General features: G+C 40.9%; 1 protein-coding gene across 3 annotated transcripts in view; it reads right to left on the bottom strand.

Moving 5' to 3' along the window:
• The window catches only part of Bbs4 (Bardet-Biedl syndrome 4), a 31,858-nt gene extending 6,406 nt beyond the window's left edge, over positions 1 to 25,452 (bottom strand). The window contains exons 1-9 of one of the 3 annotated variants that reach the window (XM_052188162.1): positions 25,215 to 25,452; positions 17,747 to 17,798; positions 15,592 to 15,671; positions 13,580 to 13,643; positions 12,604 to 12,715; positions 11,550 to 11,622; positions 5,821 to 5,874; positions 3,436 to 3,563; positions 784 to 838 (exon numbers count right to left, since the gene is read on the bottom strand). In XM_052188162.1, the coding sequence (XP_052044122.1) occupies positions 784 to 838; positions 3,436 to 3,563; positions 5,821 to 5,874; positions 11,550 to 11,622; positions 12,604 to 12,715; positions 13,580 to 13,643; positions 15,592 to 15,671; positions 17,747 to 17,798; positions 25,215 to 25,238 (642 nt within the window). In that variant the 5' untranslated portion in view covers positions 25,239 to 25,452. Of the gene's footprint in view, positions 1 to 783; positions 839 to 3,435; positions 3,564 to 5,820; positions 5,875 to 11,549; positions 11,623 to 12,603; positions 12,716 to 13,579; positions 13,644 to 15,591; positions 15,672 to 17,746; positions 17,799 to 19,091; positions 19,260 to 25,214 lie in introns of those variants that run through there. The other 2 variants (XM_052188163.1, XM_052188160.1) reach the window with 2 other exon arrangements.
• Between the last annotated feature and the right edge of the window lie 327 nt (positions 25,453 to 25,779).

The following is a 25,779-nucleotide window of genomic DNA, read 5'->3' as shown; positions in this document are numbered from 1 at the left end:
GAACAACCACAGCTCAACCCTTGAAAATAGTAGTGATAATAAAAATAGAGTAGGTATACCAAAAGATTTCCATGTTTGTGTCTTTTTATTTTTGTTTCTTTTTCTCCTGATCTTAAAGTATCTTCGGCCAAAAAAAAAAAACCATTTCAGAAACACTCATGCTGATTGATATTAATGCCTCCTCACAAGCCAAAGCCCAAATGACCTAGAGTTAAACTCTAGGTTCTTCTTAAAGCAATAGTTATAGAAGCTACTTCAGAGACATATCAGCTGAACAGCAAGACTTTAGGGTAAGCAGGGTAATACAGCTCAGAGATCTGGAGTCTCAGGTGCTCAGGCCAACACAAGTGGCAGACTTAAGAGTCCCATCCACACTTAGCAATGTGAAGGGAAGGTAATGTTGCCTCTAAAAATCTACCCCTTGCTGCTCTTCACCTACAGAATCTTGGAGAGCAAGGTGAACCAATACCAGCAGTCTTGGCCCCAGTGCCCCACAGAGTGCTGAATGGATCAATTCTCTTCCTTTCCCCCAAACCAGGCAGCAGTCATTCATATCTATTCTTTCCCTATCACATAAGAATTGCTATTACACTAAGCCTGAAAGAGATTATGACAGGTGCAAATGTTAATTCCTTTAGCAATGAATATATAAAGCAAACCAGGGTGACTGTGTGTAATGTGACTGCTAATACAATATGTCAAGTAGGAAAGTGAAAGAAACTACCATAGACACAAACCTAAAGTATTTCTAACACCAGTATGTGAAAAAGCAGTTTTCATTACCTGTAAGTAGAGTAATCCTAAAGTTGTAAGAAGTTCTGTATTTTCTGGTGAAAACCTGTAACAGAGATGCTCACAAGGAAACCATGGTTACGAGACAAAGACTTGTAAAGCCATCTGCCCCACTGCCAACACCCAGAACCCTTTCTTAAACCACTTTCTTTTCCATGTAAACTTCTGAGAGCAGTTTGGTGATCTCCTTCAAAAGCAAATCATCTCAATGCTAGAGACAGGGAAGATCTGCTCAGCAGAAGGAAATGGGGCTTAGAATATAGTTTCAGAGCCCTTCATTTGCACCAACAGCAAGTTTAAAAAAAGAACTGTGAGGAACAATTCTTTACACTGAAAATAACATTTTTTAAAGATTTATTTTTTTATTTAATTATATGAGTACACTGTAGCTGTCTTCCAACACACCAGAAGAGGGAATTGGGTCCCATTATAGATGGTTGTGAGCCACCATGTCCTTGCTGGGAATTGAACTCAGAACCTCTGGAAGAGCAGTCAGTGCTCTCAACTGCTGGGCCATCTCTCCAGCCCATTAACGAAATTATAAGCCAAGTCAGTCAGGATACAGTTATGCTAGTCTCTCTGTTGAGAACTCTGTCACTTTTCCTGCGCTAATAATGGCAGGCAGCCTACTTCCTATGTCATTTAGGACTCTGAGGCCCCTGCTGATGTGCTCTCCAAATTAAACAAAGTACCCTACTAAATTGCCATACTAAACACAGAAGGTATATATCAGTCCTTGGAAAGACTTAGATACTGGATCTTGGGAGTAAGCACTGGCCTGTTACCTGTCCTTTCAGTCTTTCACTGATGCTTGTCTTTATCAAAAAGCCAAAGCAACAGAGTTGAGACCATCTGAAAACAGGATCATTAGTTTCACCAGTAAAGCATCAAAGAGCAAAGTACTGTTCCTGCTTGTTACCTGTAGGAAGTCCAGAACTTGCATAGTCAAAGCCTATCCTGTGCCTGAGCTGGCAAACAACTTTCTCAGTATGATTAAGTACTTTTGTCTTACTTTTCTATAGTAAGTATCCATTTTGAGCATCCTCCTTCCCAAACCCCATAATGAACGTGTGCTTCCTTCCCATTCTTCACATTCCATCATATCTGCTCCCTGCCAGCTCTCCTCTCCAAAGCTGTGGTCATGAACCTACCTTCTCAAATATTCAACTATCCTGTCTTCTCCTTTGGGAAGATGAGTGATTCAAGTCACCCTCACTGGAGTTCATGTGCACTAATTCAAATGCCACCTTGTACAAGACAAGTGGAGGAACAGGCTTACTCTCCTATTACAAGAGCTCCTGACTTGTTTCATGGCTCCTTCCTACCTGTCCACATAAGTCTGACCTTTTGATGATGGAGATCACTGTAGCTTACCAACAAACCTAAGAGATTTTTCTGTCACAAAATGTGGTTATAGAAAATGCAGAAAGCAATGCTGTGACTGATATAGCCAGGAAGCTCACCCTGTGGTGGACAAAGCTAAGAAGTAACACTCAGTACTCTATACCAGTTCCGTGAGTCAGACATATTCTATTCTATGATCAAACATGACACCTGAGCATTTTACTACATCTGTCCTATTTAAAAGAAACAAGCCAGCTACAGAGGTAGGTGGGCCTCTGTATGTTCCTGACCAACCTAGTCTACACAGTGAACTGTAGGCAGCCAAGGCTATATGCTGAGACCCTGCCTCAAATAAGTGAAACAAGATGACACTACACAGAAAAAAACAAAGCTCCTTGTGTCCCTAGAGAGGAAACTTGGGATGGGAAATTTGGTCATTATCGAAAGGTTGTATTGCCCTAGTGATATTTAAGAAAAGAGCAGCAGCAAGCCTCATGATTTTGGGACTGGAGTGCAGCTCAGTTGTAACACTTGTGCACAGTTAAGCACAGGGAAAGGTTCTATCCTCAGTATAAGAAACCAAGATAACAGTACCACAAGATAAATTGATCTCAGGCTAATAAAACCAGACGTCTGTTTCTGAGCTAGGGTATTTCTGTTCCTAATATGATCTCCAGGAACAGAGGATCTGCTATAAATATTAAACTAGAAGATCACACTGAGCCCATGTTCTTGCTGAGTGCATGTTTGCCTACTTCTGTTGCAGCTGTTTTCTCCTAATTCCAAACTGTAGACTATGAGCAGCGAGTAGGTGTGCAGTTAAAAAACCCTAGTTTTAGGGTGATTTGAAACTAGAGATGCTTACTCCATATTTAGTTTCCAGTATCATCTTCCTTCAATATGGCCTGCAACATGTTGCTCAGCTTGAAGGTGGAAAACGCCACATAAGGAACCGAATCCCCAGCGGTCTGTGTGTGAAGCTACTAGCCTAGAGCAGACACTGTTAGAAAGAAACTATCTGTTCTCAGCGTTTACGTCTCATTGCTTCCAGCAGGTATGTCAACCTGTGGCCCGTAGGCTGCATACTTTCCAGCATAGCTGTCAATCTGTCCCAACACAAAATGGCAAACTTACTGAAAACATCATGGGGTGTGTGTGTGTGTGTGTGCATGTGTATGTACAAGTTTTTGTTATTCAGTTGTTCTGTTCTTGAGCATGAACTTTGTAGGTGATAACTTCATGTTGTAATCTTAGAAGGGTGGACATGCTGGCTGAAGTCTAAGAGAAAAGGACACTTACTCCACTGCTTTCTTGTAGATCTCAATGGCTTTGTCCACGTCTCCCTGCAGTAAATGGATCTTCCCCAGCATTATATACGTCAGGTCATGCTTGTTAAGCTGGAGGGCACTGTGCAGTTGGTCTTGTGCCTAATTAAAGTTTAATGGAGTAATGATAACCAAATCAGTACCATCGCAGGACAGTGGTGAATGTGAAGACAGAGCTGTGATGTCCTTACCTGGGAACTTCACGGCTGAGAAAGCAGCTTTCATAACCTCAGCACAGCCTAGCTGGCCTTGTTGAATTCATGTAAGATGATCAATTTTATGAATGTTGTCTGTTTGACATTTACACCTGTGACTTAAACTATAACCCCAAAGGGACATGATAATACAGTATACAATGCCACACAAACTTGATGCTGCCTATACTCACTACCTATACAACCTTAGCCAGGCTGGACCTGTTTTCCTTGACAGTATGAAAACAAATGAACACAAAAGTTGTCCTTTTTTTTTTTTTTCAAAGATTTATTTATTTATTATATGTAGGTACACTGTAGCTATTTTCAGACACACCAGCAGGGGACATTAGATCTCATTACAGATGGCTGTGATCCACCATGTGGTTGCTGGGATTTGAACTCAGGACCTTCGGAAGAGCAGTCGGTGCTCTTAACCGCTGAGCCATCTCTCTAGCCCCCACAAAAGTTGTTCTTATTTACTTATTCAACAAGTACTTATTGAATGCCTGGTGGTCTAGATGCCTGGTATACTAGAGTTAACAGAAAAATAAGGCTATGCCTGGGACTGCCTCATGAGGCCCTGGCTTCAATCTCCAACCCCACACAACAAAGAATAAACATAAATAACTTATTGCTCTAGAGGTCTAGATTGCCTACATCTTAGTAGATGAACAAAAGGCTTTTGTTTATTCACTGACTCAATGAGGGCTTCTATAAATGCCAGGACTTGTAACTGTTTAGCCTGCTGAGTTTTATAATAAATCTAAATAACTTTCTACCTCAGTAGAGGTCTAAATACTAATCCTGCCTCTCCTATGACTTAACTATATTATGAACAGGAATGTGCCTGGTCAAACTGTTCTCTGAAGAGAAAAATTTAATCATCTATACAAAACTAGATTCATCAGCTGGGCAGTGGTGGTGCACGCCTGTAATCCCAGCACTCTGTGAGGCAGAGGCAGACGGATTTCTGAGTTCAAGGCCAGCCTGGTCTACAGAGTGAGTTCCAGGATAGCCAAAGCTATACAGAGAAACCCTGTCTCCAAAAAACCAAATCCAAAAAACCAAAAAAACTAGATTCATCAAGAAACCTCATGTCCCCCTGAATGTGTATTTTATTATATGTCTAACAAAAAATAATTCTTAGACTTCAATTACTAATATGCAGATATGTTTTCATAGCTGAGAAATAAGACTAGGTTATACCATGATCTTGCAAAAGGATGTCAGAGTTGGCCTTGTTAGATTGGTATTAGTGAGAGTCAGTCTTGATGGCAGCAGAAAAAGAACAAAGCTACACAGTCACTAGGTTATAAAGGAAAACTCCCTAATCACCATCACTACCTTTCAGGAATCTCAAAAAAACATCTATTCTTCAATTAAGACATGTATCTAGCTGGGCAGTGGTGGTGTATGCCTTTAATCCCAGCACTTAGGAGGCAGAGGCAGATAGATTTCTAAGTTTGAGGCCAGCCTGGTCTAAAGAGTGAGTTCCAGGACACCCAGGGCTGCACAGAGAAACCCTGTCTCAAAAAAACCAAACAAACAAAACAAAAATCAGTTGTCGTCAAAGTATAAGATGGGTCTTCTGTTCATGGACACCTTACGGGTGTGTGTTTCTCTGAAATAGTATCTCACTAGCATGTGCGTGTGTGCGTGCGTGCATGCATGCATGTGTGTGCGTTTCTTTGAAACAGTGTGTGTGTGTGTGTGTGTGTGTGTGTGTGTGTGTGTGTCTTTGAAACTGTGTCTCATTATTAGCTCCAGGATGGCCTCAAACTCAGATCCTTATTCCCTTAGCCTCTTGGTTGGTGAAATCACAGCAGTGTGCCACAGTGACCTGCAAAGTTTCACTTTTTGAAAAGTGTCTTACTGGACATTAGCCTCTATATTAAACCATTTTAACAGGAGTTAGAGAGAAAGGAGAGAGGAGAAGGCAACTGGACTGCCACTTACATTCTAAGATTTCCCCTACTTCTTTTTTTTTCCTCAAAAGTAGGAAATAAATGAGTGATGACAGGCATTAACATGGCAGTAACTATAAAAGGCAAGTTTTACTCCTGAAGCTCTGCAGATAGTAGAGCTAATACACAAGGGACAGTGGCTCCTCTGAGACAAATGAACCACACTGAATTCCAGTCAACCACCACACCATTGATTACCTTGTTGAACTGCTTTAGGTAAGTGTAGCACACTCCCAGGTTATGGCAGATCTCCTACATGCAAAAGAAAGCAGAGCAGGTAGATGTTAGTCCACTATAATCACTAGAGCACAGCAGCCTAAGATTGTAGTTGCTCAGCAAGGTATGTGCCCTTTGAAACATGCATCACATTGAGGGTTTTCTGTATTCATAAATACTTGTGATTCTACCAAAAAAAATCCTAAGTGTATCTTTTAAACTAAAATTATAAAATGTATTGTTGGAGTGATGGCTCAGCAGTTATGAGCAGTGACTGCTTTTGCAGAGGACCTGAGATTTGAATCATAGCACTCACATAGCAGCACACAGCCTATCTGTAACTCCAGTTTCAAGATATCTCATGCCCTTTTCTGGCTTCCAAGCAACAGGCATATATGAGGTGCACAGATATTCATGTAAATAAAGACACCCAAACACATTTTTAAAAAATTATAAAATGCAAAAGAAGACAGACTCTTCCAAGATCTAAGTAGTTCTTTATGGTCCGTGCTTCTCTCTCCTAATCAGTTTTCTTTCACAACAGTCTAGGATCCAAACACTCTGTATCCTTTTCTAAGAAGAAACTCCCTATAGCCCCTGCTAAGTAGACTGCAGTTGGGAGCTCTATTATTAAGGAAATCCTATTTCCCTACTTCTGGATACCTGGGCCTTTCTGTAAGACTCTGGAATTGGAAGGGGCTCTGGCCAGTGACAAGTACTACCTTCCCTAGTGATTCGCAGACCAGTGGTGCCACTTAGAGACACTGTGATAAATATGTTTAATCTGTTGAAATCCAGAGCGGAGGGCAGAGGAGAAATTCATTCTATTTTGTAAAGTTCCTTCCTATGGCTTTTCTACACTAGAACCAGAACTACAGTTAAGTACCTCTAACAGTATGAAAAGCTATTAATACTACCTAAATACATTTAATAACTACATACTAAATAGTCCTTTACAAAAAAAAAGTTTGCTAATAACCTCTGACCTGTGGAAAAGAAAAATGAATCAAAACTCCACAGTAACTATCTCAGCTGCTGCTGATAACTTTCTTATGTGTTTGTTTGTTTATTTATTTATTTAGTTTTTTTTTTGGATTTGGTTTTTTCAAGACAGGGTTTCTCTGTGTAGCCCTGGCTGTCCTGGAACTCACTCTGTAGACCAGGCTGGACTCGAACTCAGAAATCCGCCTGCCTCTGCCTCCCAGAGTGCTGGGATTACAGGCGTACAGGCTGATGATAACTTTCTAATTCTAATTCACTGTAAGACTAACATGTATCTTCTTCTAGCCTAAGTGTTGTGAAGTCTCTGGAATTCCTTTGTAATAAATCTGACTTTAGCAGACAGAAATGAAACCAGGAGTAAGGAGGGCATTACTGGAAGGCAAAGGGGCCAAGCGCCTATGAGTGGAAGGGATACAGGGACAGAGCTCACAGACAGAGCTCAGAGACAGCTAGTTTAATGTGTTCCACACCTCCTCAAACAACAAAACAATCAGTGATAGAACACATCATACAGTTGGCTCGATGCCAGTTGTTTTCATATATCTTTAATTCTCTAAGAAATTTGCAGCAGTGGTATAGTTTTTCCAGTTTTATAGGAAACCAAAGCTCAGAGAAGTTAGTTTACCTAACATAGAACATGCTAATGCTGGGATGCTTTTTCTTCTTTCTTTAGTTCTGTATCCTATGTATAAATGTAAACAGCATCACACACTCATGTACTTGACACCATCCAATCCTTATCCTATATACTGCTATTTTACAGTACTAAATAATGTAACATTTTACTCGTAAGTATTTCAGTACATGTTTCTCAAAGACATAATCGTAAAAAAAAAAAAATTCATGTCTAGAGATGGCTCAGCAGAGCGTCTGCTGCTCTCCCACTGGGCTCAGTTCAAAGCCCCAACATGGTATCTCAATGGAACCTCGCTTCCAGGTGACCCAATACCCTCTTTTGACCTCACAAGCACTTTACACATGTAGGTACACAGACATACATGTAGCCAGAACACCCATACACACAAGATAAAAATAAATAAATCATTTAAAAAGTCATTTTAAACTTATAATACTGTTATCCCACCTGAAAAAAAGAAAACCCTAAAAACTAGTATCTGTCTCATGAAGGTCTCACATTTTAATATTTTTTTTTCTTAAACCACAATTGAAATAATGTCCACATTACCAAGAACTGTGTCTTCAATTCACGTCTGTCTCCAAAACTTGTATATATTCCACCATGGAATACCACCTTTCTGGCCCTTTTAATGCTCTCTACATATACTAATCCCTAAGTCACCCCTGATGAATCACTGCTGTAGGAGATCCCTGAAAAGAAAGCCCCAATATGCGTTAAACAGCTAACAGGCACAGGAAGTATGCAAAGGAAGGAAAACAGAACCAGTTGAAATCAAATCCCTCTCTCATGGAGAGCTTTCAGGCTACAGATGGCAGTCCTGGACTACAGCTGCGGTCTACTCTCTCCTTCCTCTCGGTGTGCCGTTCCACGTTGTGGAAATTCTCCCAGTTTAAAGCTGTTTTAGGAATCAAGATAGTGGCATGCAGAATTATTATCTCCTTGTTAGAACCAGATTGTGGACTATCATAATGAGTACAAGAAAGTAGAGATAAGAGGTTTGTGGTAGACATTTATCAGGTACGTCACACAGACAGCATCTGGCTGGTCACTGTTCTAAGTGAGAACAATACCAAGCGCTTTGGACCATGGAGAAGCAGCCATGCTTCACCTCCCCCTTGCCCAGCCATCCTGACTCATCTACCTCCTGCCTTTGTTTTCTGTTCTGCCCTTCCTGAGCTCCATCCTCAGTTCACTGCAAACTATCTCAACTGGTTTTCTGATTTCAGTTACTTTGTGTTTCTGATTCTAAAATGTTCATATACAGCCTAGAACATCATGATTCTAACTCCAACTATGCACTGTAAAGGTCTCAATTTAGATAGACTACCAGAACCTAAAACTTATCATGAGCAAGTTTTTCTGAAAGGCAAAAAATTAGAAAGTAAATGAGTGTGTATTTACTGGTGCTCACACACAGGGCTGTACACAGGGCCTTCCTGAGCTGCATCCACCTCTAATCTGTGTGTGTAGTTTTACCTCAGTTTCTAATGATTCAGCTCAGCTCAGCTCAGCTCAGCTCAGCTCAGCTCTTGGGAGGAGGAATCAGGAATCAAAGGCTATCATCTGATGCACAGTTAATACCAGGCCAGCATGGGCTAATGTGACGCTATCTACAAAGACAAGGGGATGATGACAGTAAGATGACTCAGTGGTTAAAAGCACCAACCCTGATGACCTATAGACATAGCACCAACTCTTGTGTTGTTCTCTGACCTGTATACCCACTGTAGGTGGTGGTTTGAAAAGGAATGGCCCCATAGACTTATGTGTTTGAATGCTTAGCCTATAGGGGGTGGTACTATTAGGAGGTGTGGCTAAATTGGAAGAAGTATTTCACTGTGAGGCCAGGCTTTGGGGTCTCATATGCTTGTTATGCCCAGTGTGGATCAGTCTCTCCTCTGCTGCCTGTGGCTTCTTCTCCAGCCTCATGTCTACCTGCATGCCACCGTGCTTCTCACCATGACAACAGACTGAAGCTCTGAAAGTGTAAGCCAGCTCCAATGAAATGTTTTCCTTTATAAGAGTTGCTGTGATCATGGTGTCTCTTCACCGCAATAGAAACCCTAACTAAGACACTATAACACGTGTGTCGTCACATATATACATACACATACAGCACATATACAAAATAGATCTATGTGATAAAAAAATTTAAAGTTAATAACCTCAGAGAAGGTGAAAATCTGAGATTAAAGTATACTTAAAAAGTGATACTGCTGGTAAGACAGGTCACCGAGTCAGGTACTTGTGGCCAAGTCTAACGTCCTGAGTCCAGTCCCTGGGAGCCACATGGTGGAGGGAGAGGACAAGCTCCCACAGGTTGTCCCCATGCCCACCCCACACACACTTAAGTGTACTAAACTTTTAACAAATAGTGCCCTAAGGACTGCAAGGAAAAGCCATGTTATCTCTCTACTATGATCAATGGACTTCTCTCTGACATAGGAAGATCTCTGCAAGATTACCCAACAGTATAAAAAAGAACTAAAAGGAAAGCAGAAAGTGAAAAATAGCTGTGGAAACATCCAGAACTAAGAGTGAGACAGAGAGGTTACTACAAGAGAAGGGGAAAGGGAAGGGAAGAGGAGCCAAGCTAGCGGGCGGCTCACACCTTTAACCTTAGCACTCAGGAGGCAGGCAGGCAGAGCTCTGTTAGTTTAAAGCTAACTCGATCTACATAGTGAATTCCAGGACAGCTAGGGCTATATAGTGAGGCACTGTCTCAAATAAACAACAAAACAACACCAACAACATAATTGAAGGCACGAGGGAGGGAGAGGAGAAGACAAAGTAGTTAGAAATCAGAATACAAATACTAAAATTACGAGAATGGATAGATAAGCCTTCAGAATATATACAACTAGAAGCAAGACTAGTGATCTCTGAGAGAAGGCTGAGCAAATGTCCTTGGATGTAAGGAATAAAATAATAGAAATGAGAGGCAAGTTAAAAGCCACAGAGCTTCCTGTAATCCCAGCACTTGGGAGGCAGAGGCAGGAGGATTTCTGAGTTCCAGGCCAGCCTGGTCTACAAAGTGAGTTCCAGGACAGCCAGGGCTACACAGAGAAACCCTGTCTTGAAACACCAAAAAAAAAAAAAAAAAAAAAAAAACCACAAAGCTGCTGTCTACCAGAAGTGACAATGAGTGCAGCAGACAGAGCCACTCATCCTCCAGAGACCCATCCCCCGTCCCTTTACTACCGAGCCCACTCCAGGGAAGAATGGCTCCAGACTTAAATGGTACTTTCCAGCCTTCCTTTTGGAAGCTGTGGCTGAAGAGACACAGCACAGGTTCTTTTGGGGCTTGCTCTTCCTTGCTCCTTTGAGCTCCTTTCAAAGAATTAATACTTCTGAGCTGCAGCAGGCACCATTTAACTAACCATGAGTAAGTCTCAGCCCTGAAATTCTAGGACCAAAAATGAATGCAAAAATCCATGGCATGGGTTCATGGAGGGAAAACTCTTAATTTGTAAAGACAAAGTTTAGCTGATTTTGTGTCGTACTTACATATAATCCCCAATTTACATAAATGCATGATGAAAATAGGGGATAAGGTGATTATGACCAAACTATGAAAATGTCACAGTGAAACCCACTGTTTTATACAATTAATATACACTAATAAGAAAGGGAAGATGATGAAGGGAAAATAATCAAAAGAGTCACTTAAAGTTTTCATAACCCAAAGAAAGGCAAAAGAAACAGGAACCAACATGATCTCTAAAGCCCTGGGAAATGACATGGGATAATCACAGCTAGAATCGTACCAGTACAAAGCTGTCAGCAACACTAACAGCTGTAAACTATAAACCAAAGTCTACAAAGCTATGCAGAAATCTGTGCTGAGGACAGAATCCAATGACAGTGAACATCTGTGAACTCTAGCCAAGCGCTAGATAGTGGCTGAGCAGTCCTTTAATCAGCACTACTGAGGCAGAGGCAGACAGATCTCCCTGGGTTTGAGACCAGCCTGCTCTACATAATGCATTTAGGGCCAGTCAGTGATACACAAATTGAGACCTTATTAAAAAATAAAAAAGCTATTTGATAAGAAATGTTTCTTACTTACCCAGTCTTTCTGGTTAAGTTTAGCTGCTTCATTATATACTTCAGTGGCAGCTTTATGTTTTCCTAGAAGAAATCTGTGAAGATACATTTTCTATAATTATTACTTCTTCAGTCCATTATTTTTAGTTTGTTTTTGAGGCAGGTCCTTATGTAACTAAGACTAGCCTCCAATTCACTGTGTAACCAAGGATGACTTTGTACCGATCCTCATGCCTCCAGCTCCAAGTACCAGGATTACAGGTGTGCACTGCCACACCCAGCTAACCTAAACCCTGTAGGATTAACTCTACAAATTCACATTTTACACATATTCTCTAGAGCTATGAGTTACAGAAGCTTTTTTCAAAAAGTTGAGCTGGTTGTATGGGAAAAGCAGAAGCTGTTGTGTCAGCGGTGTTCTGAGGCCTACGGTTACCACACACCAATGTCGGTGGCATTCTTCTGTTAACTACTATCTGTAACGTTTTATAAAAGTAGATAAAAACAACAAAAGGTCAAACAAACGATGTGCCATGAAGCATGATCCGCCATCATTCTCCAGCCTCACCTAGTCAGGGCACACACAGCCTTTGCCTCCTGAACCCATGACTCTTTCTGAGTTCTATATGAAAATGATGCCAGTAAGACCGGCAGTGTGGGGGGAACATGGAGATGGCACTGCATGGAGCACTAGCGTGTAAAAAAGTTTATCAAGACTTTAGAAGTATTTCCATTTAGGGTTCCGCAGGCCATCTGCTTAAAATACCACACTATATCAAATGTTTACTTTATGTCAAATGTTATAACTGATGTCAGAACAATAAGCTAAGACTTGCCCATATATTTATAGAGGAGTCATGGGATAATGCACTATTCTCATCTAACTAGAAGGCCCTAGTGCCTTAATACTAGCTGACTTTCAGATTAATCCATGTTCTTCAAGATGAAGCCCATCATACTTATTACTCATTGTCCTGCATATCAAGCATTTGGCTGCTATAGCAACAAGCTCTATCCAAAATACACTTCAAAAGACAGCATTTTATGTGGTCTTCTGTGACTGTTAAAGTACTCACAAAGATCTGGCCACCTGCTTCAGATTATCAGCACACTGTGGGCTGAGAACAGCACATGACTGAAAGAGTTCTAGGGATTCTTGGATATTTCCTTCCAGGCGGAAGATTAGTGCTGCCAAGTAATAGAAAATACAGAAAATAAGCCATATTCTTAGAAGTAGAGGCTGACATCAGAAACGGGGGTGGGGGGTGGGGGGTGGGTGCAGCTAAGAACAGAGAAAACCTTTAATCCAATCAGTCAACACTAAATGGGTGGAAAAATGTTAGTAAGGGAAAGCCTGTAGTACACTAACTTAGTAAGTAACCCATTCTGCTTCCAGCATCTATACCCAGATAACAGGTCTTCTGCACATCACAGAAATTCTTTATAAGAATATTCTGAAGGCAAGAAGTGGCTTTATTTGTTAAGAGAATTTAATGCTCTGGTAGGGAACTGGGGTTCAATTCACAGTATCCACATGGTGGCTCACAACCACTTTTTATTTTATTTTATGTATATAAGTGCTCTGTCTACACACACCAGAAGAGGAGGGCATCAGATCCCATTACAGATGGTTGTGAGCCACCATGTGGGTGATGGGAATTGAACTCACATCTCTGGAAAAACAGTCAATGCTCTTAACCACTGAGCCATCTCTCCAGCCCCTCACAACTAATTCTGCTCCAGGGGACCCAATGATCTCTACTGGCCTACACAGGTACCAGGTATATGTTGCACAGACATAAATCCAGGCAAACACACATACATGTAAAATAATTTTAAAATGTTAAAAAATCATGTTCACCCAATATCAAATACTAATCTTCAGATGTGTGCACAATACACAGAGTTATGTTCAAATTTCAAAGGATAGTAAATAAGACTTCTCTGAGACATTATTTAAATTTAAGTTTTCCTTAAATCGTTTGGGTTTTTTGTTTTCCAACAACCTGGGATAAACATTTTTCTAGTAAGGAAAGAACTACTATGTCTTACCTTGGACATAGATAGCATATTCACATAGCCCCTGAGTCTCCTGAAGCTGTTCTTTGATCACAGCCTAAAAGAGAAGAACACCTGAGTAAGGTTAAGTGTTACCAAAGCAGCCGTAGAGGGACAAGGGACACACATAAGACACCTAGGGACATAGACAATGACTAACAATGTGGTTTCATCAGGATTTTTGCTTTCATCTCAACTCTTATGATCACTTATTTCAGAATAAGGTTAGTAACCTAGAGGCTCTCAGACTATTTCTGTCTGTACATTCCTCATTTAGAATACTTTTCGGGCCGGGCAATGGTGGCGCACACCTTTAATCCTAGCAGTTGGGAGGCAGAGGCAGGCAGATTTCTGAGTTCGAGGCCAGCCTGGTCTACAGAGTGAGTTGTGAGTTCCAGGACAGCCAGGGCTACACAGAGAAAACCTGTCTCGAAAACAAAACAAAACAAAACAAAAAAAAACCAAACAAACAAACAAAAAAAACCAAAAAAAAAAAAAGAATACTTTTCAGGTTTGGACATGGTAGTTCAGGCCTTTAATCCCGGCACTCAGGGGCAGAGGCAGGTGGATCTCTGAGGTGAAGCCACCTGGTCTACAGATCTAGTTCTAGGATATTCAGGACTACACAGAGAAACCCTGCCTTGTAAAAGAAAAAAGTATCTTTAGCACTTGCTATTCTTCCAGAGGACCCAAATTTGATTACCAGCTCCCGCATGGCAGCTCACAGCTGTACAGACAGTACAGTTGTGTAACTCTGTAACTCCAGTCCCAAGTCCCAAGTCCCAAGGAATCTGATGACTTCTGCTCTCCTCAAGCAATACTTGCATATGGTACATAGACAAACATGTAGGCAAAACACCCATAAACATAAGCTTTAAAATTTATGAATAAGTTTTATATTTTTGCATTATTTTAAAAAAATAAACCATGCACTATGGTATATGCCTACAATGTCAGCACTTAGGCAGTGAGGACAAGAGGATCAAGAGATAAAGGTCATCTTCTACTGCCTACTGAGTTTGAGGGCTAAATGAAACTCTATTTCAAACAAAACCAAAAAAATAAACAAAACAAATATGAGATAAGAACGATATAACCCCTAAAGTCTAAACCACTGTTTTGACAAGACATGGAGGTGCACACCTTTAATCCTAACACTCAGGAGGCAGAGGCAGGTGGATCTCTGAGTTTGGCCTGGTCTACTCTGCAAATTCAAAGCCAACCAGAGATATAGAGGAAAACCTTACCTCAAAAAATTAAATTTAAGCTGGGCGGTGGTGGTGCACACCTTTAATCCCAGCACTTGGGAAGCAGAGGCAGGTGGATTTCTGAGTTCTAGGCCAGCCTGGTCTACAGAGTGAGTTCCAGGACAGCCAGGGCTATACAGAGAAACCCTGTCTCCAAAAAAACAAAACAAAAAACAAAAACAAATTAAAAATAAACTACTAACTAGTCCATGACAGAAAAAAATTCTCAAACCCTATGTAAAATCTAACTATGCGTGTTTAAAAATCATAGGAGCACCATTTCAAGCATCATGATAGACGCTAGTGGTTCTTAGTATAGAACAAACCACATGGAGTCTTTGCTGTGACTGGCTCTCCGCTGTGATGGACTAGGCCCAGCTTTAGCTCAAAAGGCAGCATCTGGAGCCATCTCAAGAGAATTAAGAAAGGCTTCCCAAAGTGAAAAGCTTCAAACTGTGTGTTGACAAGGAGTGGAAGAGGAGCTGAGGCAAATAAGAGGGTTGGAGAGAGGACAGAAAGTCACACTAAAGGGTTTGAGTACAATGAGAAATCCCTACAGTAAGTAGTTAGGGACCTGGTCCTATTTGCTATATAGAAACTCACTGAAAAGAGAAAAGATTAAAGTCAAGGTTGGTAGATAAACTATTGTTTAAATCAGAATAATGATGAATAAAGCAGGAAGCTGTTAACTGCCACACGGTGCTGAGACAGAGTGTCTTCCCAGCCTGCCTCTCACCCACTCTGTGGCCACAGTCTCACCTTGCATGCTTCATAATCCTTCCGGATATAGTGGAGATGGATCAGCCAGTTCTGTTTCTCCACAATGGGGAACTCTGGAGCTAGAGAGCATATTTTGGCAAAAACAAACAACACAGTGTTAGGTTTCCTCCTTCAGCATAGTCCTCATGTCTAAACCAACTACAAGCAATTCCAATAGTACATTAAATTCTTCATGGAATTTGGAAATGTATGGGAATATCTTGATTTCTTAATTTTATTTTGTGGCTCTCCATGCATGAATATACTTGTACTACAGCATACACAGAGGACAATTTTGAAGAAGTTGGTCCTCTCCTTCCACCATGTGGATCCTAGGGGTTGAATCTGGATCAGCAGACCCATACACATACACTTAAAAAAAGTTTAGAAGCTGAGCAGTGGTGGCACATGCCTGTAATCCCTGCACTTGGGAGGCAGAGGCAGGTGGATTTCTGAGTTCAAGGCCAGCCTGGTCTACAGAGTGAGTTCCAGGACAGCCAGGGCTATACAGAGAAACCCTGTCTCGAAGAAAAAAAAAAAAAGTTTTGAAAAAACAAGATTCCATTCAAACAAACAGCTCTAATGCCTTTTTTATTTCATTTTATTTATTTATTTATTTATTTTTTTATTTTTATTTTTATTTTTATTTTTATTTTTTTGAGACAGGGTTTCTCTGTGTAGTCCTGGCTGTCCTGGAGCTCACTCTGTAGACCAGGCTAGCCTTAAATTCAGAAATACACCTGCCTCTGCCTCCCAAGTGCTGGGATTAAAGGTGTATGCCACCACCACCCAGGTCTAATGCCTTTTTGTTAACAATATTCAGGTATTTCTCTAATATCTAATGAGGAGGAGGCCATCCCATCCAAAACCTTTGGAAAACCCTCCAATAATAGTCACAACCTAAACTCAGCCCTCCTAAAATGTAACAGGTTAGCAGATGGAGGATTCTTATTCCTCTGAGTCAACAGTACATCACCTCTATGAGACCAAAAATACAGCACTTCACAGTCCAGGTCTTCACTAGGCTTCCAAGTGCAAACTTTTATAAAATCACACACTACTAAGCATGCAACATCCATAATCACAGTAATTGGGAACTAAAGTATGGAAAGTGTCCCAAGTCAACAGCCTAGGCTTATATGAGTTCAGGCCTGTCTTAAAAATAAATAAGGCTCAGCCATTAGAAACAATGAATTCATGAAATTCTTAGGCAAATGGATGGAGCTAGAGAACATCATACTAAGTGAGGTAACCCAGACTCAAAAGGTGAATCATGGTATGCACTCACTAATAAGTGGATATTAACCTAGAAAACTGGAATACCCAAAACATAACCTACACATCAAATGAGGTACAAGAAGAAAGGAGGAGTGGCCCCTTGTTCTGGAAAGACTCAGTGAAGCAGTATTCGGCAAAACCAGAACGGGGAAGTGGGAAGGGGTGGGTGGGAGGACAGGGGAAGAGAAAGGGGCTTATGGGACTTTCGGAGAGTGGGGGGCTAGAAAAGGGGAAATCATTTAAAATGTAAATAAAAAATTATATCGAATAAAAAAAAAGAATAAATAAATAAATAAATAAGGCATGTTTCCCTCACAAAACTCACAAAGCAAGGTCCTATCTCAAGACAAAAATTTTGAAATAAAAAGTCAATTCAACACTTAACACATACATATAATTAGTGGAGGTCTGATTTATATAAGAAAGTAATGTTTTTAACAAAATAGAAATTAGTAAATACTGACATAACCAAAAACCATTTAAATACATTACAGGCCAATAAAATCTAATTGGATAAAATAAAAACTAGTCATTGTGCAAGAGCTGGGCCACGGGACTGGAGAGAGGGCTCAGCAGTTAAGAGCAGTCTGTTATTCCAGAAGTATTGAGTTCAATTCCCAGCAACCACATGGTGGCTCACCACCATCTGTAATGGGATCCAGTGCCCTCTTCTGGTATATCTGAAGACAGTCACAGTGTACTCATAAACATGTAATAAATAAATCTGAAAAAAAGAAAAAAAGAAAGAAAAAGAGTTTGACCATTACTGGTTTTTTAACATACTTTCCAAAGAAAGCTCTGGTATGTATGAAACAGAGAAATACACACAGACACACACACGTGGATACACATATATAAAACGAAATTAAATACAAACCTTTTTTTGGCCTCGGTTTTTGAGATTCAATAGATGCAGGAACCTGAGTTTTCTGAAATAAAAGAGGTCACCTGCATTAAAGCCACCCCATGTATTGCTAATTGAAAGCACATTCACATGACAAGAATGATCAGTAACTCACCAGGCATGTATTCAATTCCTAACATGAAGAGGTATTCTGAATATGTCTTATATACCACACTATTCTTTAGCTATCCAACTTGCCCATAGTGTACAATGCATATTATATGTTTATTTATATGTACCAAAATTACAATATACAACATATACTCATATTAATAGACTAAATTATTAAATACCTTGTAAAGTATATTTAATGTTCTACTTCTTAGCAGCCAAATCAGAAAACATTTTTTAACATTTGTATGTGTGTGTACATGCATATATATTGTATGTACAGAGAAGATATTATTCAAGAATCTTTTCTCCACTTCTGCAGCGTGAGTTCCTCTTGTCAATCTTTGTAGCAAGCCCTTTTATCTGCTAAGCCATACCACCAGCCATGATCTCTGTTTGATAAAATGAAGGTGGACAGCCCAGGCAGTAAAGAACCTGTAGCACAGGCATGAAGACCCAAGTCCCAGTAACCAAGAACTGAGTACAGCATGTGTGCAATCTCTCAGCACTGGGGAAATAGGAGACCCCGGAGCGCAACATCACCAACCTAGAGAAATCATTAGTTCCAGGAGACCCATAGAGAGACCCTGGCTAAAAACAATACGGTGGAGAGCAATTGAGGAAGATGCTGGATGTGAAGATAGTCTACTAACTTAACACTATAACTTTTTTTTTTTTATGTATGTGAGTACATGTTGTTATCTTCAGACACACCAGAAGAGGGAATCAGATCCCATTACAGATGGTTGTGAGTCACCATGTGGTTGCTGGGAATTGAACTCAGGACCTCTGGAAGAGCAGTCAGTGCTCTCAACCGCTGAGCCCTCTTTCCAGTCCCCTTAACACTATAACTTATTAGAAAATCTTTAAGTGGGTTTTTCTTTTATCAGTTCCCTAATCTTATACATCATATACCACAGTAAGGGCCAGTTGTGATGGCACATGCCATTAATCTTAACATGCCATTAATCTTAATACCCAGGAAGGCAGAGCCAAGAGGAGATCAGAGTTGGAAAATAACGTGATCTATTCTAGGATAGCCAGTGCTATACAAGTGAGACTCTCTCTCAAAACAAGAAGAAGACTATTTATATGCCTTATTATAAGGCAGAAAATACTGGTTGCAACTTTTTCAGACACAATAACGGAAACTTTTAAAGATTTATTATTTTATGCATATAAATGCTTTGCCTGCATGTATGTATACCAAGTACATGATGCCCTCAGATGTCAGAAGAGGCATCAGCTCTCCTGGAACTAGAGTCATGGATGTTTGTGAGCCATCATGGGGGTGCTGAGAATGGAACCTGGATCCTCTGCAAGAGCGACAAATGACTGTAACCACTGAGCCAGCTCTCCAGCTGCAAAACAAAACATTAATTTTAAAGGGTATATCCCAGGCTGGCCTAAAACTCATGGTCCTCCAACCTCTGCCTCTTCAACATATACAACAGTATGCACCTGAATAACTAGCAAAAGAAACTCTATACTCAGCTATACCTTAAGGCAAGCCCATCACTTAGGAGGCTTAGAGAGGATGATATCCAGTTTGAGACTAACCAGGGAGATACACAGGCAAACCCTGTTTCACAAAACAAAACAACAGGAGCTGAAGATGGTTTGGCTGTTAAGAGTACTGAGTAATCTTACAGAGGACCCAGGTTCAATTTCTGGCATCCATGTGATGGCTCACAACAGTCTGTAGTACCAGTTCCAGCAGATCCAGTGCCCTCTTCTGACCTCTGGGCATCAGGCATACAAATTGTGCACTAAACATATTCAGATAAAACACCCATACATGTGATCTTTTATAAAAATTTAAAAACAAAACAATAACAAGAAAAAGAAGTACTGTGGGCTGGAAAGATGGCTCAGTGGTTAAGAGCACTGACTGCTCCTCCAGAGGTCCTGAGTTCAATTCCAGAAACCACATGGTGGCTCTCAGCTATCTGTAATGGATGCCCTCTTCTGGTGTGTCTGAAGACAGCTACAGTGTAATCATATACATAAAATAAATAATTTTTTTTAAAAAAAAAAGTACTGCAAGAGGAATAAGAAATTGCATAATAAGTAATTCCCACTGAGATCTAGCCCTAGCACAAGAAATTTTAAAGGGCTGGAGTGACATGCAGGTACAGTACATACCTAACATGTATGAGACTCATGTTTAATTCCCAGCACCACAAATGATGACAACAATAATAGTAATAGTAGGTAAATGTAGAAGACTCAGAATTTCAATTTATAGACTCTTAAGTTTCTAAAGAAATTACATTAAGAAACAAGAAAACAATTGGAATGAAGGAGCAACTTGAGCAAATGAATTTGTAAAAGTATGTAAGTATTGTCAGCATCAGAATGCAAAAAGAAAAAAGTGTAGCTCATGGCATTGCCAAGACAGAAGCACAAAACTAAAAATAGGAATAAAAAGGCAGATGGCAATGGGTAATAAAGTCTCTGATGACCCTATAGCATGCAGAAATAAGTATTCATCTGAGTCTGCATTCTAAAATGTCTTCAATAGTGATGAAAAAAATACGCTATGTAGTTAATTCCTGCTGGAAGAAGGAAGGAGGTTAGTAAGATTCAAGGAGTTGTAGAAACGTACAAAAGTTTCAAGATAAGGACACACAGGGTCATGAAAGTAGTAAATCATTGCTTTGGAGACAGTCTGGTGGGACTCATAGAAAGCCGTGCATGAATTCAGGTGTGAAGAACAATCACCAATGCTCCAATGGGGTTTTCAGTGATCTAGCTGCTTTTAGGTCACCTACCCCATAAGTAACCCCACATAAACTCAGTATTCACCAAACTAGTCAGGGGAAATAATCACACAATATAAGTGTTACCCAAACAGGAACCAAAAGAACCAATGATGAGTGGGGAGGAATGGTTGCATGGTCCCTATGATGATAAATGAGGAGACATGGTCATTGAGGCTGATCTGAGGATGGAGGACTAATCTGACATGGCTATTTTTCCCTAGACAGTATGGCATAGTGTACCTCCTTACTGTACTGGTAGTTTTAATGGGTGATAAGACATCTGATCAAGGCTTGCCATCTACAGGAGAAATCTCAGAATGGGTATAGTATACACAGTACAGAAAATGAGGTGGCAGGCTTCCTTGATAAAGGGTGACTACCAAGTGTGTATGAGGATAACTCCAACCCTGATGTTCTAGAGAATACATTGGAGTCTCTGAAAGTAGTCGATATGGGATAGGCTGTATCAGTTATTGCATAGACTTTACTGTGGGCAGTAAGACATGCAACTGAGGCTCAGCTGTCTGCCCCAAAGAACCTGCCCATGTAAGAAAAAGACATAGGTGCTCTCCTCTGCAGGAGCCTCTGATATAGCAAGAAAGGCAGAATGAGAGGGAGATGATACTTGCTGTGTCTTTCAGCTGACAGGGCACAACGGAAAGAATACAAGTCAGATCTGAAGAGCTATTTCTAGGACCCAGGAACTTGGAAACCATGGGAAGAACTGGAGTATGGAAAAACACAGTAGTGAGATGATGCCCCTCAGATCTGACCTTCAAGACTGAGGAAGGGAAAAGTCCATGATTCAGTGTGAAATTAGAGACCTTAATAATGGCCCCGAATAGGAAACTGTGATAGTCAAGAGACTGTTCTGAATCTGAACTCCTGGACTAGGGGAAGAAAATGAAAAGCCTCTCATAGCCTAACATCTGAGACTATAGCATGGAAGTGGATGTGACTAGTCCAAGTGGCATGCAATCAGAAAAACTGAGTAAGTACCTGTGGAATGGCTCCTACAGACTTATATGTTTGAATGCTTGGCCCACAGGGAGTGGCACTATTAGGAGGCGTGGCCTTATTGGAGTAGGTATGTCCCTGTTGGAGAAGGTGTGTCACTGTAGAGGCAGGCTTTGAAGTCTCCTATGTTCAAGCTACAGTCAGTCAGTGTGGCACAATTTCCTGCTGCCTATTGGTCAAGATGTAGAATTCTTGGTTCACCTTCAATGTCATGCCAGCCTATATGCTGCCATGCTTCACCCAGCCAAATTAAATGTTTGCCTGTCTAAGAGTTGCCTTGGTCATGGTGTCTGTTCATAGCTAAGACACCACCTTCCTTCCAGTAGACAGTGTTACCTGCCAAAAGTAAAGCAAAGACCTAATCCAAAGTCCATAATTCTAGAAAAGTCTCTAAATGTGCTAACCTTGCTTTTGACTTCTGTAGTTGTGCCTCTGGCTAATTGTTCTTGTTAAGTGAAGTATATTAACTCAAAATATGGTCTTTGTGCTTAAAACCTCATCCTGAGAAAAACTCAGGGCTACACTGGGATCCCCCAGTGTAGTCATTGCCAACCAGCTACAAGACTTTCTATTGCCTTTAATCCATATCTGAGCAGTTTTCTCTAGGGATACCCCACAACAGTGGTGCCAATATCTTAAACCTAGTAACATTAATCAGCTTATTTTATCTTTTAGCTTTTGCATTGAGATTCCTTCTCTGTACTGAGTAATCTGCAGACATCACTCTGCAATAAAATGGCAAATAAAAGAGATCCCTACAAGAGACAACACTGTTGTCAACCAGAGGCAACTAACTTGTCTGTTTTCCGTAGTGTTTTTCAAAAGATAATATAAAAAAACTAAAATCATTCTATTAGTTCAGGACAGAGTTTGAAACCCAACAGTAAAGTAAGCGACAAGGTTTCATATTTGGGATGTCTCAGAAATGAAATACAATTACAAACATATTCCTCAAAATTCAAAATTCAACTGCTGTCAAAAAACTAAAAATAAAATAATCAGTCCTTGCCCAATGGCATATACCTGTGATCCCAGCACCTTGGTGCTAAGGCAAGAGAATTGTAGTTTGATGCTAGCCTGAGCTATATAAGACCCTATCTCAAAACAACAAAACATCTCTATGATCCAGCTATCCTACTACTGAGGACATCCCAAAATAGAAGAGATATTGTGTTCTTCATCTATTGCAGCATTCTTCACAGTATCAAAGTAGAGAGTCAACGGAGTTGCCCAAAGATGGATGAATAACAGGTGAGTAAATACACTGTGGTGTGTGTTGAGGCCTAGACGGACTGTGAAAGCATAGGTAAAATGTTCAGGTCTAGGTAATAGTTACTTGACTATGCTGCCATTTTAAGGAAACTTTCTCATATGTTTCTACTGTTACTAGGAAATTTTCTAATGCCAAGATTGATTACATATTCTGTTATGTTCTGGGCCCTTGAAAACCAATCACAATTAAAAAAATGAATAGAACTGTTTTATATAGTTATCCACAATAAGTTTGGATCTGAACCAACCACCCAACAGTACTTCCTGTACCTGTGTTTAAGCTTTTATGATATAAGCTGCTCCTGAGATGGACCCCCAACATAAGAAAGATACCTGCCCCAATATAAGAAATTATTTGGAGCTGGGCGGTGGTGGCGCACGCCTGTAATCCCAGCACTCTGGGAGGCAGAGGCAGGCAGATCTCTGAGTTCTAGGCCAGCCTGGTCTACAGAATGAGTTCCAGGACAGCCAGGGCTACACAGAGAAACCCTGTCTCGGAAAAAAAAAACCAAATCCAAAAAAAAAAAAAAAAAAAGAAAAAAAAAAAAGAAAAAGAAATTATTTGGAATAAGACTTCCATTTTGAGTAATGGTTGAGTAAAGTTTAAGTTCCCAAGACCTCCCTGGGAACTGGCATCCTGCTTGGCAGAAAAAGACATGTGTATGTGGGTAACTCACATCCTGGTTGGCAAGTTAAGACATGAATGTTAGACAAGGCAGGTTTCCTGCCACATTTGAATACCCCAACCAATGAGAATAGGATAAATGTGCAACAAAACATGTTCCTAAGGAAATCTTCTATTCCTAAATCCTGATTGGTGAAATACCTTGGCACAGATGTTTGTGGATTTGGGGCTTAAAACCCCTGTAGGATCTTAACTCAGGGTCATGGTTCAGTTCCCAAATCTGGACCATGGCCCTGGTCACCCAGTCCTGGGGCATATGCTCAATAAATTCTGTCTGACTGAGATCAGTGCTTGTGTGGTTTGCGAGGTGATTTCTGGACCCCAGTAGTAAGCATGTATTATTGAGACATGAAAAAGAATGAGGTATAATCTGTAGTACTGTGGAAAAATTATGCTAAGTAAAATATGCCTGGCAGAGAAAGCCAAAGCATGTTCTTGCTCCTATGTGGAAACTAAAAAAGCTGATCTCAAAGGGGTGGCACACACCCTTAATCCCAGGCAGAAGCAGGTAGATCTCTGAGTTGGAGGCCAGCCTAGTCTACAAACTAGTTCTAGGACAGTTGGGGCTACACAAATAAGCCCTATGTTTAAAAAACAAAAACAAAAACAAAAAAGAAACAACAACAAAAAAAAAAAAAACCAAAGGTAATTTCATGGGAATATAGAGTAGAACAAGATGTTGCCAAAAGTTAGGAAAGGGAAAAGATGGAGAGAAACATTCAATAATAGGAAGCGAATACCAATAGCCAGAAGCAAATGTTTATGTAGGGGGCTACTGTTTGCAACATTTATATACTGAGATGGGAATGCTAGTGATCCTGACTTGTCCATTATACACAGTACACTTGTACAGAAGTATCATCACACTGTACCTCATAAACATACAATTATAAGTCAATCAAAAAGAATGTAGCTAGGAGTGATGACGCACTCCTGTAATCCCAGAATTTGGGGGATTAAAGGTGGAGTATTGAGGCTAATCCATAGCCAGCAGGAACTACACTGCAAATACTATGTACATATAAGACTGTCACAAACAAGCAAGGTCATGGGTGATGCAGTCAGATACTACTGAGGCAGCCTGAATTCACATAGGCTGTTGGTGAATTAACTAACAATTTAAACCCGCTGAGTTCTGAAACAGGGCTTTTCCTAAATCTAACCGCAGGTGGGAAAACAGGCCAGTCGAAATGAGAGGGCAGGGGCGCTGAAAGTTTCCAGGCTTCATCCTATTAAGTTACCAATCTATGGGATAGCAAAAACTGTCTAATGAAGGTGCAGTACCCCCAACCCCCAAATCCCAAGAGTAAGAAAAACACCATTTCCAAAAAAAAACTCTCCTGCTCAGAAAGAAGACAGTCCCAAAACAAGAAGCACTGCACAGGTTAGCATTCGCCCAAACGCCCAGCCTGGCGGAGAGCTGGACCCGGCCGCGCCGCCTCCCGGAGGGACTTACTCGGCGTCCCCCACAACCCCCCAGCCCGGCCCCGCCCCGGCTCCGCCGCCCCGGCCAGGACCCGCCGCCCCGACTCCGCCCCGCCTGGCCCCGCCCTGGGGCCACCACGACGCCTCTGAGAATCTCCCCGCTTACCACCCCAAGCTTCTCCTCAGCCATCTTGGCTCCGCCCACCGCTTCGCGACCGGAAGTCGACCGTTTCCCGGACGCTCAACTGAGCCGGAAGTCGTAGCCAGGGAAGGAAGGAGGAACCAGAGCCAGGAAGGAATTAGGTTGCCTAGTGGAAGGCAGCGGCTGTGAGGTCGGTGAGTTCCCGGAATCTCAGCCACAGATGGATGGCTTAGCTCAGAAGGAATAGGTGAGGGGACCGCAGCCGGAGCTTAGACAGCTCTGCACCGGGCTAGACGAATTTAGAGTGTAGCGAGTCAGATATTAGATAACGAAATTGATAAACAGTTCACTTAATAAATACAGGTAGCTCCTAAACATACTAAAATAAAACTGCCAGGAAAAGAAATAATGCAAACTGATGTTTTCAAGAGATTTGGACTACGTCTTACATTGGCAACAAAATTTTTCACTGACATATTTGTGAGGAAAATATGCTTTCATCACCAGTGGAAACAAATTGGTCAAGCTTCCAATAAGAGCAGCTTAGCAACAACTACCAAAATTAAAAATACACATAAGCTTAACCAAC

The sequence above is a fragment of the Apodemus sylvaticus genome, chromosome 7 (assembly GCF_947179515.1).
Source record: "Apodemus sylvaticus chromosome 7, mApoSyl1.1, whole genome shotgun sequence".
Lineage (NCBI taxonomy): Eukaryota > Metazoa > Chordata > Mammalia > Rodentia > Muridae > Apodemus > Apodemus sylvaticus.
Note: the sequence above shows the minus strand (reverse complement) of the source record. Positions and strands in the feature narration are given on the sequence as shown.